Raw genomic sequence first — 17,514 nt, forward strand, 5'->3', positions numbered from 1 at the left:
CTTTGTTTGAATATGCCCATTGTTGTTTATGACAGATGTGGTCCCACACAAGCCACAGTGTTAATCATCATAGACACACTAACTTTCATGGCATCAAGCCCACTATACAAATGCTGAATTTTTAAAGTTGTCACCTTAACACTGCAACCTGAATCCAATTGAATTGATCTGTAGCCAAGTTAAGGGATTTTTCACGAGACATAACAAGACATTTAATCTGCCAAACATACTGGAACTAATGCATGAAGCTTTGTTACACGTCACATGGTTGAAATACAGAACAGTACATCATAAAAGAGGAGGAGGAAATGTGGACTTTTTGGTGGCTTGGGATTCTGTTGCCGATTGCCTTGCTAGCAACACAGCAGTACTGAAATATACCGTATTCCTTGAAGTCCGATATGAAAGGAGTTCAGAGATTACCAGATGACTGACTAATACCTTCAGTGGGCTCAATATTTAACTACATGGTGAAATCCCAGCAGAACACTTTTAAGCTGCACATTGCTGATGCAGAAAAATTAAGTGAGGAATTTTCATCACTCTTGGTTTTAATTACAGTACTATGTTAGCTAAGTTCGAAGACATGTTATGTTCTCCGTCCGTCAGATCACCTAAGAAGCATTTCACCTGAGTTTTACCATTATTTTCTTGTGTTCAAAAATTCAATGACATTCAAGACAATACTGTTCTCTGCTCGTCTCTTTTTACATCCTTCCTACAACTGTTTACACCACTACAGGCTAGTTGGGCCAGGTGGCTGGCCAGTGCTCTCCAAGTTAAATGCGCTAATAAAGTGGTTATCCATTAGTATCACTGAATCTATGTATGCATAACGAAAGCATAAAATGTATCCTCATTATCGTACTTGATTGTACTCTAGACAGCTTGGCTTCCACTCCACCTGAAACAAAATCCAATGAGGTTCCAGCAAACATGAAAGAATACATAATGTAATGTTTACAAGAGGTTTATTCTTATGATGAATGGAGTATAAATGGTACTAATACGTAACAATAATGGATGGAAAATACATAAAATAAGGGAAAGACAACCACTTACCTAGAGAGGGCTGGTTTGTGGTGCACAGAAAGACATAATAGAAAAACGGAACACTAGCTTTAAAGCTATTGTTCTATTCCGAGTGAAAGTACACACAACAACACAGACAACCAAATGTACATGATTGCAGTTGCACCAAGTCTTGCTGCTACCTTCAGAGTGTGCACTTGAGTGTCTGTGCAGTTGTGTGAGAATCTGTGTACTCTCCTAGAAAAACAGAAAGGGCTCAAAAGACAGGGTTAACTGTTTTCTATTATGTGTTTCTGTGTGCCACACACCAGTCCCCTGTATGTAAATTGTTGTCTTTCTCATATTTTACACATAAATACTATTACCACACTTCCAGTGGCAGCTAATGTCACCACCTCAACAACATATTCCTCGCGGCATTTTATACAAAACACCTTTTGACAGCTCACCTCTGTAGCTGAGGTTACTAACACACGTGATTATTCTTGACTCTAAGGCAAGCCGATCTGCATTCCGGTAGTGGATGAAATTTTCACTATCAGTGGCAAGGGGAGGCGAAGTTGTGGGGTAAAGTTCCTTATCATCAGTCTTTGTGTCAGGGCTTGTGACACTGTTGATGGCAATATGTCTGTTGGATGGAGACATTAATCTTAGCAGCCCCCTTGGTGCTATTCACAAGAAGTAGGCTACGTTCAGGCCCTGGGGTTCACTCTCCCCTTTCATCCATAACACAAACCCAACGCTACACTGTACGCTCATCACAGTAATCTACACGACATAGATACATACTTAAAGCTTCATGACAGGTTGCAGGAAGGCTAAGGTAAACCACCTCCATCAGGACCTTATGCAGCACCTGCATCTGCTCCCCTTCCCTCAATCATGAATGTAGGACTCTTTAGTATTATCTTTTGACAGGATATATGAAAATGGTTGTAGAAAATAATACATTGTAACTAAACTCTTTTTATCTACATCCACGTCTACATGGATATCCTGCAAAATCACATTTAAATGCCTGGCAGGGGGTTCATCGAACCACCTTCACAATAATTCTCCGTTACTGCAATCTCAAACAGTACACCGAAAAAATGAACACCTATATCTTTCTTCGCAAGCTCTGATGTCTCTTATTTTATTGTGATGAATGTTTCTCCCTATGTAGGTTGGTGTCAACAAAACATTTTCTCATTCAGAGGAGAAAGATGGTGATTGAAATTTCACAAGAAGATCCCACCACAATGAAAAACGCCTTTGTTTTAATGATTCTACCTCAAATCCAGTATCATGTCAGAGACACTCTCCCCCCCTATTTCTCGAAAACACAAACTGTTCTGCTCTTCTCTGAACTTTCTCGATGTACTCCATTAATCCTATATGGTAAGGATCCCACACCACGCAGCAGTAGTTCAAAACAGGATGGACAATCTCATAAGTATATCTGTTGAATCTTCTAAGTGTTCTACCAGTAAAACGCAGTCTTTGTATTGCCTTCCCCACATTTCGTATGTGTTCTTTCCAATTTAAGTTGCTCATAATTCTATTCTTAGGTATTTAGTTGAATTTATGGCCTTTAGATTTGCCTGATTTATAGTGCATCTGAAGTTTAACAGATTCCTTCTAGCACTCATGTAGATGACTTCACACTTTTCATTATTTAGGGACAACCGACAACTTTGCACCATACAGATACCTTTTATAAATCGTTTTTTAATTTGTTTTGATCCTCTGATAACTTCACTAGACAATAAATGACAGCATCATCTGCAAGCAACCTAAGACAGCTACTCAGATTGCCTCCTAAATCGTTTACATAGATAAGGAACAGGGCCTGTAACACTACCTTGGGTAATGCCAGAGACTAGATGACTTTCTGTCAGTTACTATGAACTGTGACCTCTTGGAGAGGAAATCATGAGTCCTGTCACATAACTGAGATGATATTCTGTAGGCACACAGCTTGTAAGGTACAGTGTCTTAAACCTTCAAGAAATCTAGAAATACAGAATCAATTTGAAACCCCTTGTCAATTGCACTCAACACTTCATGTGAGCAATGAACTACTTCTGTTTCACACGAATGATGTTTTCTAAATCGGTGTTGACTCTGTTCTCTTCATGGTAATTTATAATGTTCGACCCAGTGTATGCTCCAAAATAATAGCTAATGATACAGGTCTATAATTTAGTGGATTACTCCTACTGACTTTCTTGGCTGTAGGAGTGACCTGTGAAACTTTCCAGTCTTTGGTTATGGATCTTTTGTCGAGCGAGCAGTTGCATATAATTTTTAAATATGGAGCTATTGCATTAGCATACTCTGAAATGAACCTAACTGGTATACAGTCTGGACCAGAAGTCTTGCTTTTATTAAGCAATTTAAACCTCTTCACTGCTCTGAGGGTATCTACTTCCAATTTACTCATATTGGCAACTGTTCTTGATTCAAATTCTGGAACATTTGCTACTTCTTTGGTGAAGGAATATCAGAATGCTGTGTTTAGTAACTCTGTTTTAGCGGCACACTGCTGCACAGAGAGGACATTAACTGCGTCTTGCTGTAGCATACTTTACATACAATCAGAATCTCTCTGGATTTTCTGTCAGGTTTCGAGACAAAGTTTCATTGTGGAAACTATTATAAGCATCTTGCATTGAAGTCCATGCTACATTTTGAGCTTCTGTAAAAGATCGCCAATCTTGGAGGTTTTGTGTTCATTTCAATTTGGCATGCTTTTTTCGTTGTTTCTGCAACAGTTTTCTGACTCGTTTTGTGCACCAAGAAGGATAAGCTCTGTGGTTCATTAATTTATTTGGTATAACTATCTCAACTGCTGTTGATACTATTTCTTTGAATTCAAGCCACACCTGGCCTCCTCTTTCCAGTACATTGCTAACTTGGAAGGAGTGGAGGTAATCTCTCAGGGAGGCATCAAATAAATTTTCATCTTTTTTTTTTTTTAGGTATATTTTTCGTTTATTTTTGGAGGATTTGGGAGTTACAATATTCAGTCTCACTACGGCACTGTGTTGGCTAATCCCTGTCTGTTTTGATGCTCGTTATTAGTTCAGACTTAACTGTTGCTAAGAGGTCAAGCGTGTTTTCACAACAGTTTACTATTTGAATGGTCTCATGGGCTAACTGCTCGAAATAATTTTCAGAGAAAGCGTTTAGCACAGTTTTGGATGGTGTTTTATGTGTATCACCAGATTTAAACACATATTTTTACCAACACATTGAGAGTAAATTTAAATCACCACCAACTATAGTTGTATGAGTCAGTTACGTGTGTGAAATTAAATTCAAGTTTTCTTCGAACCTTTCAGCAACTGTATAATCTGAGTTGGAAGGTCGGTAAAATGATCCAATTATTATTTTATTCTGGTTGCCATGAATGACCTCTACCCTTACTAACTCTCAGGATCTGTATCTACTTCAATTTCACAACAAGATAAACTACTTCTAACAGCATCACATCACTACCAACTTTGTTTAGCCTATCCCTTCTGTAACACTGTTGGGTCATTTGCAAAAATTTTGGTTGAAGTTATTCCAGTTTTAGCCAGCTTTCAGGGCGTGTAAGGATTTGAGCATCAGTGCTTTCTATTAGCACCTGGAGTCCTGGTACTTTCACAACACAGCTATTACAATTTACAAATACTAACAAAGAGATAGAGGGGCTGGCCAGTACTTACCTCAGCTCAGTACAGCCGATAGATACACATAAAACATAACTGAAAATTTACATTCCTAGCTTTCGGAACTTTGTTCCTTCATCAGGTCATCTCCTCCCTGATGAAGGAACAAAGTTCCGAAAGCTAGGAATGTAAATTTTCAGTTCTGTTTTATGTGTATCTATCGGCTGTACTGAGCTGAGGTAAGTACTGGCCAGCCCCTCTATCTCTTTGTTAGTATTTGTTTCACATCTTATATGAGATTTTCCATTAATCTATTACAATTTACAACTGTTATACCAATGGCTCCGGGGATCTATGTTCTTACTATGTTTGACTTGAATCCTTTGAGACTGAAGCCCTTTTGTGTTTCCTCGAGACCTTCTAACCTAAAAAGCCACCCAGTCTATACCACACAGCCCCTGCAACCTGTGCAGCCGCATCTTATGTGTAGTGGACTCCTGGTCTACTTAGCAGAACCCGAAACCCAACTAACTTTCTTGCCCTCCTTGGGAGCCATGTCCCCAAGTGGCCCCGTAATACGCCTAGCATTGGAGTTCCCCACAACCAGTAGTTCCACCATCAGTGATTGCCCAGATCTTCTAGGCTGAGAGGTTTCCTCTGAAACAGGACAAATGACTGCATCTGGCTGAGGGACAGTGTTAGCCACAGACAGCACCTGAAACGTGTTTGTGTCAGACTAACCACTTGACCATGAGTGAAGTGTCAACCACAGAGCAAGTAGTAACTGGGCTGGCCCCCAGTGCGGACCAAACGGTGGACTCAGATCCGCTGGATTTCCATTGGATCCCCCACAGCCAGCCCACAGAAATGCCGCCCATCCACTGCAGCTTCAAGCTGTGTAATCAAAGCTCTCACAGACTGCAGCTGAGAGTGAAGTGTCACTAACTTGGCTCACATCCGCATACAGCAATCACAGTCCCTATACATACACAACATAACACAGACAAATAAAGGACTATCAACACGCACTATGGAATTCTACTGTAGACACTGACAAAAATGCAAGAACTGTCTAACAAATTAGATTAACATGCAGAGATTCAAAAACTAAATTATCAGAGCACTCAAGTGAGACTAAATAATTCTCTCCTGATTAGGAACTTTTAAAAGTCATGAAATTGGTTACTCTCTGACACAAACGAGAGAGCTGTGTCTATTAAAAATTAAATAAACGCACAAAAATTAAAGAAACTAAACTACCAAAGCACACAGATGAAACTATACAATTCGCACTTGGTTAGGAACTCATAAAATCTCACAAAATTGGTTACTTCCCTGTTGCTGCTTCTGTTTCGGCTGGCTGCTGCTGTAGGGAAACATTAATATTTTCTATCTGGAGTTGTCAATTACATATCAATATTTTATCCATCTACTGAAAAATTGCTTCTTGGCATTATTTTGTCACAAATCATGAATGAAAATGAGATTGTTTTTAATTGTAAGAATAGCTCCCTATAAGAAAGGCTGAATATAATCTTTTATTAAACCTATGATTAGCATGTCAAGCTATCATAAACAGAAGAAGCAACTGGAGCATTATGAGACGTTCAGGTGAGATCCACCCCTTACATGCAGAGAAATCTTCAGTGCTGAAGATATCGGCCACCAGAATAGTTTCTTTTCTAATTTTTTTCTTTTTTTCCATGTAATATCACTGTGATAATGTAAGCACATAGGGTCTGTAAACATTTCTTTGTAATGTATTCCAGCTCCATATATTAAAGTAACTAGCATATTACTTTTTCCTTTTGACGTTTACACTACTTTTACTTTTAGTTTCCAACAGACCATTTTGTTGTTAAACTACCTTTTTCAGTGTGGATATAGGTATCTTTCAACTCCGTGCAAATGCAGCACATATTGTATTATGAAACCCAACTTTTTTAGCGATTTTTACGATTGCTTCCTTTGAAAGTGTCTCCTTATCTCTCTCCATAAAAATCGCATCTTAAACTTGAATGACTACAGAGCACAGCACAGCACATATGAAATATTTACTCAGAATGTTACACACAGTATAGTTTATGTTATATTGGCAGTGGGAGGAGATAATGCACTAGTGACACAAATAGTTTTCACTTTTAACAACTTCTATTGATTCAGCACTAGTGTGTCCACGGCGCAAGAAAGTTGACCTCTATGTATTGTGCGGTGTAGCGATATTTACTCATCAAGAGGCAGCACTGATTGTCTTTCTGACCTTGGAGTGAAGATGTGGCTGGGCAGTGGCTCACACTATGTAGGCACCCTATGTAAAGTTGCTGCCCAAGCCTGTATCAGGTTGCAAAATCTGGCACCAGTCGGTTGATTAAATTTGTCCTTTACAATACACGTTTTGCTGTAACAATAGATAACTATTCCATTCTAAAGCCAGTACATCTTTGGTGTCAAGTAATCTGTGCTGGACACCAGTCCACCCAGAGGTGTTGACGAGGAGCATCCTCATTAGCGGCCAGGCTGTCAGCATCACCGAGCAGTGCAAGATGGATGGAAAGGACTGTGTAAACGTTTTGAAAGTGCTGCACTGAGCTGTGCTGTTTTTTTAAAAAAATGTAAGTACAGTGTTCTATGTCATCATTCAAGTTTAAGACGCAGATTGTTATGGAGAAAGATAAGAAGCCACTTTCGAAGGAAGCAAAAGTAAAAATCCCTGAAAAAGTTGGGTTTCATAATGCAAACGAGCTGCCAATTGGTTGTTGGGTATAGTGGAACTAGTAAAGCTGCCCAGCTTGTCTTTGATGCCAACAATACCGATGATATATGCTTGTAAGATTGCATGAAGGACTAAGTCAGCTCAACTGAATGACACAGACACTTTGTGGAAACGGTACATGAACTCCGTTAAGTACACTTTCAGCACGAGAGCGTACACTCCATTAGTTTTCTGTTTTATGCCGAGTAGAATCTTCACTGTGTTTATGTATGATATATTCAGAGGTTCTTGACTAACGCAGCTTGAGTTAATATGTACTGTGCTATGATGGCGTTATCAGCACAGTGATTGAGGCTGCAAACTGTTGTGCACTGTAGGAGCAGGAACACTGTGTACCTTTTCTGAACCTTGCATGGCTCTTGCAGCTGTTTCAAGTTACACTTTGACATTGAAGTCTGTACTGTGGTTGGAGATTGTACTTTTCGTTGTTGTTGTTGTTGTTGTTGTTGTTGTTATGGTAACAGTCAATACAAATTTGGGGAATTCTTTAAAAATGCTTCGCAATTGTGACTATTTTGCTACAGGTGTGTGTGAGGTGAGCACCAGCACTATGGTCAATGTGTGTGTGTGTGTGTGTGTGTGTGTGTGTGTGTGTGTGTGTGTGTGTGTGTGTGTGTGTGTGTGTGTGGTCACTGATTGTATAATAAGGTTTTCTTTGGAGACGAGCAAAATTTGGGCATCTAAACTGTAATTAACTTTTGTACTAACTGGCTGTTTGCTGATCAGGATATGAAACATTTTGTTCACGGTATGGAACGTTTTGTTTGGCCCAACTGTTTTAATGTATACAGATGATTGTGTTTCCAAAATATATGGCTCATTTTCCACGATTAAATTAAATGCGTTTGGAAATACAATTTGAACAACATATTGTTTAAAAAGTCTATCAAAGTGTCACTCTGCACTTACTGTACCCAAAGCCCATTCAAAACACCCAGTAAAACAAGCTGATAATTTTAATGGGTCGCCAAGACATGAATTTAATTAAGAAATGGAAGTGATACTATAGACTTGCCACAGGAGTGATCGAGCTGAACACTTTATTGTTAAATGGTTGTGAAAGAGAAGATGTGACTTACCAAACGAAAGCGCTGGCAGGTTGATAGACACACAAACAAACACAAACATACATACAAAATTCTAGCTTTCGCAACCAACGGCTGCTTCATCAGGAAAGAGGGAAGGAGAGGGAAAGACAAAAGGATGTGGGTTTTAAGGGAGAGGGTAAGGAGTCATTCCAATCCCGGGAGCAGAAAGACTTACCTTAGGGGGAAAAAAGGACAGGTATACACTCGCATACACACACATATCCATCCGCACATACACTGACACAAGCAGACATTTGTAAACGCAAACTCTTTGCCTTTACAAATGTCCGCTTGTGTCTGTGTATGTGCGGATGGATATGTGTGTGTATGCGAGTGTATATCTGTCCTTTTTTCCCCCCTAAGGTAAGTCTTTCCGCTCCCGGGATTGGAATGACTCCTTACCCTCTCCCTTAAAACCCACATCCTTTCGTCTTTCCCTCTCCTTCCCTCTTTCCTGATGAAGCAGCTGTTGGTTGCGAAAGCTAGAATTTTGTGTGTATGTTTGTGTGTCTATCAACCTGCCAGTGCTTTCGTTTGGTAAGTCACATCATCTTTGTTTTTAGATATTTTTTTCCCACGTGGAATGTTTCCCTCTATTATATATATATATATATATATATATATATATATATATATATATATATATATATATATATATATATATATATATATATATATATATCATAGAGGGAAACATATATATATATATATATATATATATATATATATATATATATATATAGAGGGAAACATATATATATATAAAAAGTACCACCACACCTGTATCTTGAGAATGTCTTTATTGTCTCACAATACTAATTTCTGTGGCACATTACCGCCATCCTTAGGTCCATTGCCAAAAGAGTCTTAGATGTCCTTGGCACATTTATTGTGGAGTCCTTGTTACTAGTACACATGGGCTAGCTTTCCTTAAGAGTCTCTACTCGACACCGTGCCAAGTAGTGACTCCTGAGGAAAACTGGTCCATGTGCACTAGTAACAAGGACTCCACAATAAATGCACCACAGAAATCTAATACTCTTTTGGCAGTGGGCCTGAGGATGGCGGTAAAGTGGTGCTGAAACTAGTATTGTGAGACAATAAAGACATTCTCAAGATACAGCTGTAGTAGCACTTTTTCTCATATAGTCACGGAAGATCTTGAGCGGTTGGAAAATAAGATAACTCGCTACCGATTAGTGTCCAGTTTTGATAAAATATTGAAAGATATAATGCTTGGATAAATTGCTGTGGCTCTTCATGTCATGCAACTTTAAACCCAAAAATTTTCTTTAGGTACAGAAGGAAATCTCTAACAAAGACAAAAGAGGCGTTACCAACCTAAAATATCACCCGCATTTGAACTATCCTGTGTCTCCCCCTCGCCTGCTTCTTCAACTGAAACATCTGTGACTGAGATGACAGGAATGACAGTACTACTGCTGCTGCTGCTTCCGTCAGGTGGCTGCTGCTGATCTGCATCCCCTCCACTCTGGCCAACTTCACCTGACGTCTCAACACCTGTGTTGTCACCTATAAAAATGAAAGCAATGATGAAATTGTGTAGTTCAACTTTTATCAATGCAGAAATTTGGTCAACTGTCTAAAATACAATTTATCTTTTCAAGAACAATTAAGCACAAAACTATGATGTTTAACACATACATTAACAACACAATTCCGTACATTTAACAAATAAAATAAGAAAGTGAGACAATAATGCAACTCCAGAAAATAAAATTCGGACTGTTTATATTATACCATATGAAAGTGAAATATAGATTCTACCGAGAGATAAAGAAAGAAGACCACAGTTAGAAGAAATGAGGTATTGGTAAGAACAATAGCATACACAAAATGTAAGGGACTGTACCTATATATAAATATGTCTGTGTGTGTGTGTGTGTGTGTGTAGGGTGGGGGGGTGGGGGGGGGGAGGCACATTTTTGAGGGGTGGTAACATACAGACATAACTCAGGCACTTGTGGAGCAATTTGAACCAAACTTTGTATACACAGAACTCATAATTTGTATAATTACTTGTATACAAGTGTTGTGTGGGTAATATACCTCTACTGCCCCTAGGCTCAAAATATAAGTTTAACAAGTCATAGCGGTAAAATACTGACACTTCACCACCACCACCTTCTCTGCACTACGCAAATGGCAGTTATTCTTACAACACAGCCTCCGCTCCCATATTCGTCCTGGCCTCAATCTCTGGTAACCCATTGCCCCTGCACTCTTCACCCAACAGTTCCTCTGCTAACTCCCCATTTACGGCCTCATGTCACCTTCAACTTGTGCCTCTCCCATCGGCTCCTACAACTGTGATTACAAGCACAGCCACTTACCTGCCTCCATTCCGTCTCACATTCCTAGCTGCAAACTGGCTGGCTCCCTCCGAGCCACCTGTCACCCAACCTCAATACCTCTCCCTGCCTCCTGCCTCTATCCCCCTTTACCCATTCCACCCAAAACAACATAGTCCACCTGCCAAAATACAGCACTGGCACTGTGCGCCCAGCCGGCACCATGTAGGGTGTGTGTGTGTGTGTGTGTGTGTGTGTGTGTGTGTGGCTCGAACAGGCTTACTCAACGAGCTATCAAGTTTTCTTCCTTTCTGTGTATGCCTATCAACAACACACCACTTCTGCTTTTCGGTGAATGGTCATCTTTCATCCAGAAGTATTTATATTCCACGAGATATTGATAGTAGTAGGTTTTTTAAGGCAGTAAAGTAACTTATGATGGCCAAAATAGAGGGTATATAACGTGTAGACTGGACATGGCAAGAAAACTGCACCTGAAGAGGAGAAATTTGTTAACATCAAATACAGATTCAAGTAATAAACTAAGCCGCAGAGAACAATGTGTTAGTGTTGCCCTGTGTAAAATTAAGGAAGAAATTGAAGCTGTTGAGAGACACAGGTATACCATTATGTCTATAGAAGATTAATATTCCTGACAGTTGTGAAGTTAGTATTAATGAAGCAGAAAAGCTTTGGCTGTTAGTTGTCACCAGGTAAGGCTGGTGAGAATGACAATGAGCAAAACACAAGGTAGTGTAAGAATAGGAGGAATGATGTCCAACACATTGAGTATTAAAAATGGAGTGCGACAAGGGGATGTATTGGCATGTCTTCTCTTTAATGCCGCTCTGGAGAAGGTGATGAGAAACACAAACCTTCTGAACAGAGGAACAATCTTCCATAAATCGGTGCAGATACTGGGCTACGCAGATGACATAGATATAACAGCAAGCACCCAAAAAGCAATGGAAGAGATGTTTACAGCTCTTGAACAGGCCAGTAGGAACATGGGGTTAATTATTAATGAACAAAAAACAAAATATATGCCAGCTGGAACAAATGTAATAACAATGGGCAATTATACATTTGAGAGAGTTAAACTTTTCAAGTATCTGGGCTCGACAGTTACACATCTAAATGATATCTCCTTTGAAATTAAGCAGAGATTAATACTGGCCAACAGAGCCTATTTTGCCCTAACAAGACTTCTATCCTCAAGGCTCCTATTAACTATGTATAAATCACTTATACGACCAGTGCTTACAGATGCCTCTGAAGCCTGGACATTAACAGCTAAAGATATTGAAACACTGGATGCATTCAAAAGAAAGGTACTTAGGCGAATTATCAGCCCAATCTGTGAAAGAGGAAGATGGAGGAGGAGATAAAACCATGAGCTGTATACCATATACAAAGACCATCCCATCAGAGGATAGTGAAATCATCCAGACTGAGGTGGGCGGGACATGTGGCTTGCATGAATGATACAGAAGTACCAAAAAGGACATTACAAGGAAAACCAGGAGGGCAGAGAGGACGTGGTCGACCAAGAGCCAGATGGGAAGATTGAGTAATCGAAGATCTTAGGAAGATGGGCTATAGAAACTGGAGAGTACTGACAAAGGATCGAGAGAGATGGAAGGAAATTGTAGAAGAGGTCAAGGCTCATCATGAGCTGTAGAGCCAAGAAAGAAGAAGAAGAAGAAGCAGAAGTTAGTTGTCACCAGCAAAGTGGTAAGTACCAGTAGGTGCACTAGAAATACACCTAAATGGGGGAGGTGCAGAAGACATTGGGCACAAGTTTCATGTGCATGAGTCAGCATTAGACATTCCGTACAATCGCTTGGTTGAAATTTTCTAATACAGCATAAGGTTAAGTTCCACTGTGTGGGAAAAGTGTTGGGAATACAAATGGAAGACATACGCTTAATAGTAGAAGTGGGATCTATTGGTTATGGGTTTGAGATAGATTAGGAGTCCCAGGGAAAATAAGGCCATGGAAGGGAAAGATAATGATGTTAAAAGTGGATGGTAAATTACTAAGATATCATGTAAGGAAATTGTTATCCTGAAATAGGAGATTACACATTTGGTGTGCATACCAGAGTACAAAACAGCAGGTGCACAGTGAAGGTAATGAATCTGTTAGAGGACGAAAGTTCAGCTTAGTGACTGAAGAAATGGTGCAACTAGTGAAAGTATTTGAAGTAAAAGATGATAAAGAATCATGGCAAAGACAGGAAGCAGTATTGGTGCTTTATAAAAACAACCAAGAGTTTATCACTTAAATGTGTGTCCGAAAACTGCAATGGTGGAGAGTAAAACTGAGTACAGAGACGGAACATATCTACCGAGCAGCCTCAGTTGCCAGAGACTGCAGTCGTGTGTGTGTGTGTGTGTGTGTGTGTGTGTGTGTGTGTGTGTGTGTGTGTGTGTGTGTGTGTGTGTGTGTGAGTTGTGTTGGCATTAGTTTGTGTTCAACCGAGCAGCCTCAGTTGCCAGAGACTGTAGTCATGTGTGTGTGTGTGTGTGTGTGTGTGTGTGTGTGTGTGTGTGTTTTGTCATCTAATTTTGATGAAGGCCTTACTGGCTGAAAGCTATACTTGTGAAATTCTTTTTGTTGTGCCTATCTGTGACTCAGCATCTCTGCTATAAGGTGAGTAGCAATATTGCTACATTCCATCCTGGATTCTCCATTGTTTGATTTTTATTAAGTAATAAACTGTTACATACATCTACAGTGAGCGTAGGATGCTGATAGCACTGGAACATGCAGAGAAGGGGGTGAACACAAGATCATACAAGATACCAGGAACACTGAAAGCAGTCTTAAAGGAGCAAATTGAGCAAATGCTGAAAGGCAATATAACTGTTGAACACAAGAGTGCATGGCACGTGCCATTACTGTTGGTTCCAAAAAGAGAGATGTCAGTGGCAAACACCAGTAGAGTGTCATAGTGGACTACAGGCAGTTAAATGATAATACTTCTGTATCTGATGCATTACTGCTACCTAATATCTCAGATGCTTGGAACCAATTAACACAGGGAAATTACTTTTCTATACTAGATCTTGCAAGTGGTTACCATCAAATACTGACGGACAAAAAAGATACAGAGAAAAGCATGTTCAGCTCGAACTACCAGCACTACATGTGTAATCAAACACCAATGGGACCAAAAGGAGCTCCAAGATGTATTTAGCTGTTAGTGGACACAGTTTTGACTGGTGTTCAAGGAGCAGAATTTTTTTTTTCTTTTCTTTTTCCTTTTTTTTAATCTAGACAATGTAGTATGCTATGGAAGAAACTTGCAGCAGCATAACGAGACGCTCAGAGAAATGTTTCACAGACTGAGAGCATAATTCAATGATGCAACTGGTTAAGTGTGAGTTCTTAAGGAAAGGTGTTACCTGCTTAAGTCATTCCATTACGAACATGAGACTCTCATCAAAGATGCCAAAGGTGGAAACAGTAAAGTTCTTTATTCAACCAAGAATGACCGAAGAATGGAAAGGGTTCTTGGGGTAAGTAGGGATTATTGAAGATTTATAGGAAATTATAGCAAAATTGTGAAGCCACTTCATGAACTATTAAAGAAAGGAACAGAATATGAATGGGACAGAAGACAAAACAATGCTTTTGAGGAACTGAAGGAGATATTGGTTCATTCACCACTACTTCCGTATCCAGATTGTGAGAAGCCATTCATAGTGCAACAGATGTAAGTAATGAAGCTTTGGATGCAGATTTGTCACAAAGCAAGAACGTTGACAAGGATTTCCCCAACATTTAAGTATCGACATCATTGAACAACACAGAATAAAACTACAGTACAACAGAAAAACAACAGCTGGCCATGATATGTGCAGTGAAGCAGTTCTGATTATATGTAAATGGACAAATATTTATGGTGGTAACACACCACAGCTCTTTATAGAGTGAAGGATCTAAGTTTGAGTCTCCTGAAATAGACACAAATTCAAAAAATTACAATTACAAGGTATCAGAGAGGCTGGATAGTAATGCAGATGCTCTTAGTAGGGTAAGGTCCACATAACAGAAGTATGGAGACGGGAAACAGATAATTCACAAAAATAGTGATGTAGGAACAGAGCAAAGCTCTGTAGTGGAAGCAAGCAGGGAGAGTAATCGCACAAGTGTGTGACAACTGCAAGTAATACCAGAATCAGTAATGAAAGCTGGTAGTAAAGCAGAAATTAGTCTTCAAGAGAAGGAGTATATATTAAGAGAGATGCACGATAATTCATTAGGATGACATGATACTCAGGACTTTGTCCAGAAGTGTCTGTCATGCCAAAGAAATAAGTATACTCAAGTAAAAACAAGAATGCTTTGGGTAATTATCCACAGCTGGGACAGTGTTTGAAATGTGTTCAATGGACATAGTGGGTCTTTTACATATGCCAAGTACAAATGTGTGGTTTCAGCTCTCTGAGACTGCAGTGCAGACGCGTGTGAAAGGTGTGTGTGTGTGTGTGTGTGTGTGTGTGTGTACGTGCTGCTGACAAAGGCCTTTATGGCCGAAAGCTGCAATTGTGTGAATCTTTTTGTTGTGCCTATCGTGACTCAACATCTCCGCTATATGGTAAGTAGCAACTTTCCTTCTCTGGTAATGTTATAAGTAAGAGATATACATGTTAACTTTTCAGTATGATTTGAGTAAGTTTACACTATCAGCCCAGACAGAAAGATAAGATGCAGACAATAGCTGAAGCATTTATGAAACACACACTATTAAGATATGGGAATCCATTAATTCTTTTAACAGATCATGAATCAAATTTCTTGAATGATGTTATCAAATAGTGTGTAAATTGCTGAGAACTGAGCAAACAGAGACCACAGCTTACCCTCCAGCAACTAATGGCACAAGGGAGCAAAGCCACCAGACACTGGTTGAATATTCAAGACATTTTTTTGTCAAGTGAGTACAATATGCAATTTTTGTGTTTAAAACACCACATGTGCACTCCATTCAAACTAATATACGGTAGAAAAGCAAACATACCAGGAATATTGCAACAAGAATCAACACGGTAAGTTATGATTACGAATCATACGCAAACAAATTATGAGCTAGAATGCAATGGAAGCATGCAGGAGAGGGGAGGGGGGAATAGAGAGAGAAGGAATACAAAAAATAAGAGAACCAGAAGCAACACAACAATAACTGATAAGAAACAGAAACTGAAAGAGTTTCACCCTCGAGCAGGTGTGCTTGTGTTTACAGTGCGCCAATCGCAAACAACAATGTCATGCACAGTTCCAGTGTTGTTTTACAATAGCAAGCCCCATCTATTCCCGCACTATTGTTCCAGCTAGCACAGTGAGAAGTTGTGTTGTCAAAGGTCCGTGTGAGCTACAGTAATTTAAAATAAACTGGGAGTATGTCATATTCGTGTACAAAGTACACAACATGCCCAGTCTTTTAAGCAATTTTTCCTTCACTTTTATTTCGTTCCTTTTTAATCAAATCAAAAGGTAACACGTAACAAGCAGGTATATCACTGTGCAGGTAGAGATCAAAGGTGACAGACAACAAGCTTGGTTCATTACTCAACGAGGATCCCGATTCAGATTCTGATCAAAATGATTTAGATAATGACTGAAGAGCCACTCTCCACTGGTGATTTTTTTTTTCCCATAACCTATAAATGTAATAAAATATGTTCTAATGTGACGTGGGAAGGGGAAAAAAAAAAAGATGATTGTGAAAATATTCCGTGGGGCTACACGTGCTGCCAGAGGGGTCACGAGTGAAACAGAGGCTTTATGGGCAATACTTAGCCTGTAAATGATTGATGAAATTGTAAAATACACGAACATATACATTCAATCTAAGAAAGAATGTGTACAATATTCCAGAGAAAGGGACATTAAGGAAACTACAAGGTGTGAAATAATGGCATTGTTGGGACTGCTGTATCTGATTGGCACTAAGAAAGCAAACCACACAAATGTCATTGAACAGTGGACAGCAGATGGTACTGGTATGGAGATCACGAGAGCTGTGATGAGCTACAGAAGATTTCTGTTCCTTTTACGATGTATCCGTTTTGACGATAAGAGTATAAGGCAAGAAAGAAGAGTAACAGATAAATTTGCTGCAATAAGGCAAACACTGAACGTCTTTGAGGTGAGCTGCAAGAACACATAGTGTAGGACAGTTTGTGACAGCAGACAAAAAGTTGCAAGCTTTCTGGAGTCACAGTTGTTTTGCTCAGCATATCCCGAACAAACCAGTGAAGTACAGGATAAAGATTTTTTTTTTTTTTGTTTTAGCAGATACTAAAACATTCTTCACTAGCAATATTGAAGTATATTGTGGAAAAGAACCTAAAGGACCACACAATGTTTCTAATTCTCCCTGCGATATTGTAGGAATGCTAGTACTCAGACTGAAGGCTCAGGAAGAAACACTACAATGGATAACTGGTACACTAGCTGTTCCTTAGCCAACTTCCTTTTGAAAAAGTGACTAACATGCATTGACACATTGAGAAAAAACAAACGCAAGATTCCACAAGAATTTTTACCTGGGATGTCGACTCCTCCTTATTTGGTTTTCAGAATGATATGACTCTAGTTTTGTATGTGCCAAAACAAAACAAGGCAGTTATATTACTTTCAATTGTGCGTGATTTTGGAA

The 17,514-nt window shown here is 39.4% G+C and overlaps 1 protein-coding gene across 2 annotated transcripts in view; it reads right to left on the bottom strand.

Annotated features, from left to right (window-relative positions):
• Positions 1–17,514, bottom strand: part of LOC126457491 (nucleoprotein TPR) — a 287,885-nt gene that overhangs the window by 25,784 nt on the left and 244,587 nt on the right. For both annotated transcript variants that reach the window (XM_050093792.1, XM_050093791.1), the window contains one exon: positions 9,873–10,064. In XM_050093792.1, coding sequence (XP_049949749.1) covers positions 9,873–10,064 — 192 coding nt within the window. The remainder of the gene's footprint in view (positions 1–9,872; positions 10,065–17,514) is intronic.

The sequence above is a fragment of the Schistocerca serialis genome, chromosome 2, assembly GCF_023864345.2.
Source record: "Schistocerca serialis cubense isolate TAMUIC-IGC-003099 chromosome 2, iqSchSeri2.2, whole genome shotgun sequence".
Taxonomy (NCBI): Eukaryota; Metazoa; Arthropoda; class Insecta; order Orthoptera; family Acrididae; genus Schistocerca; species Schistocerca serialis.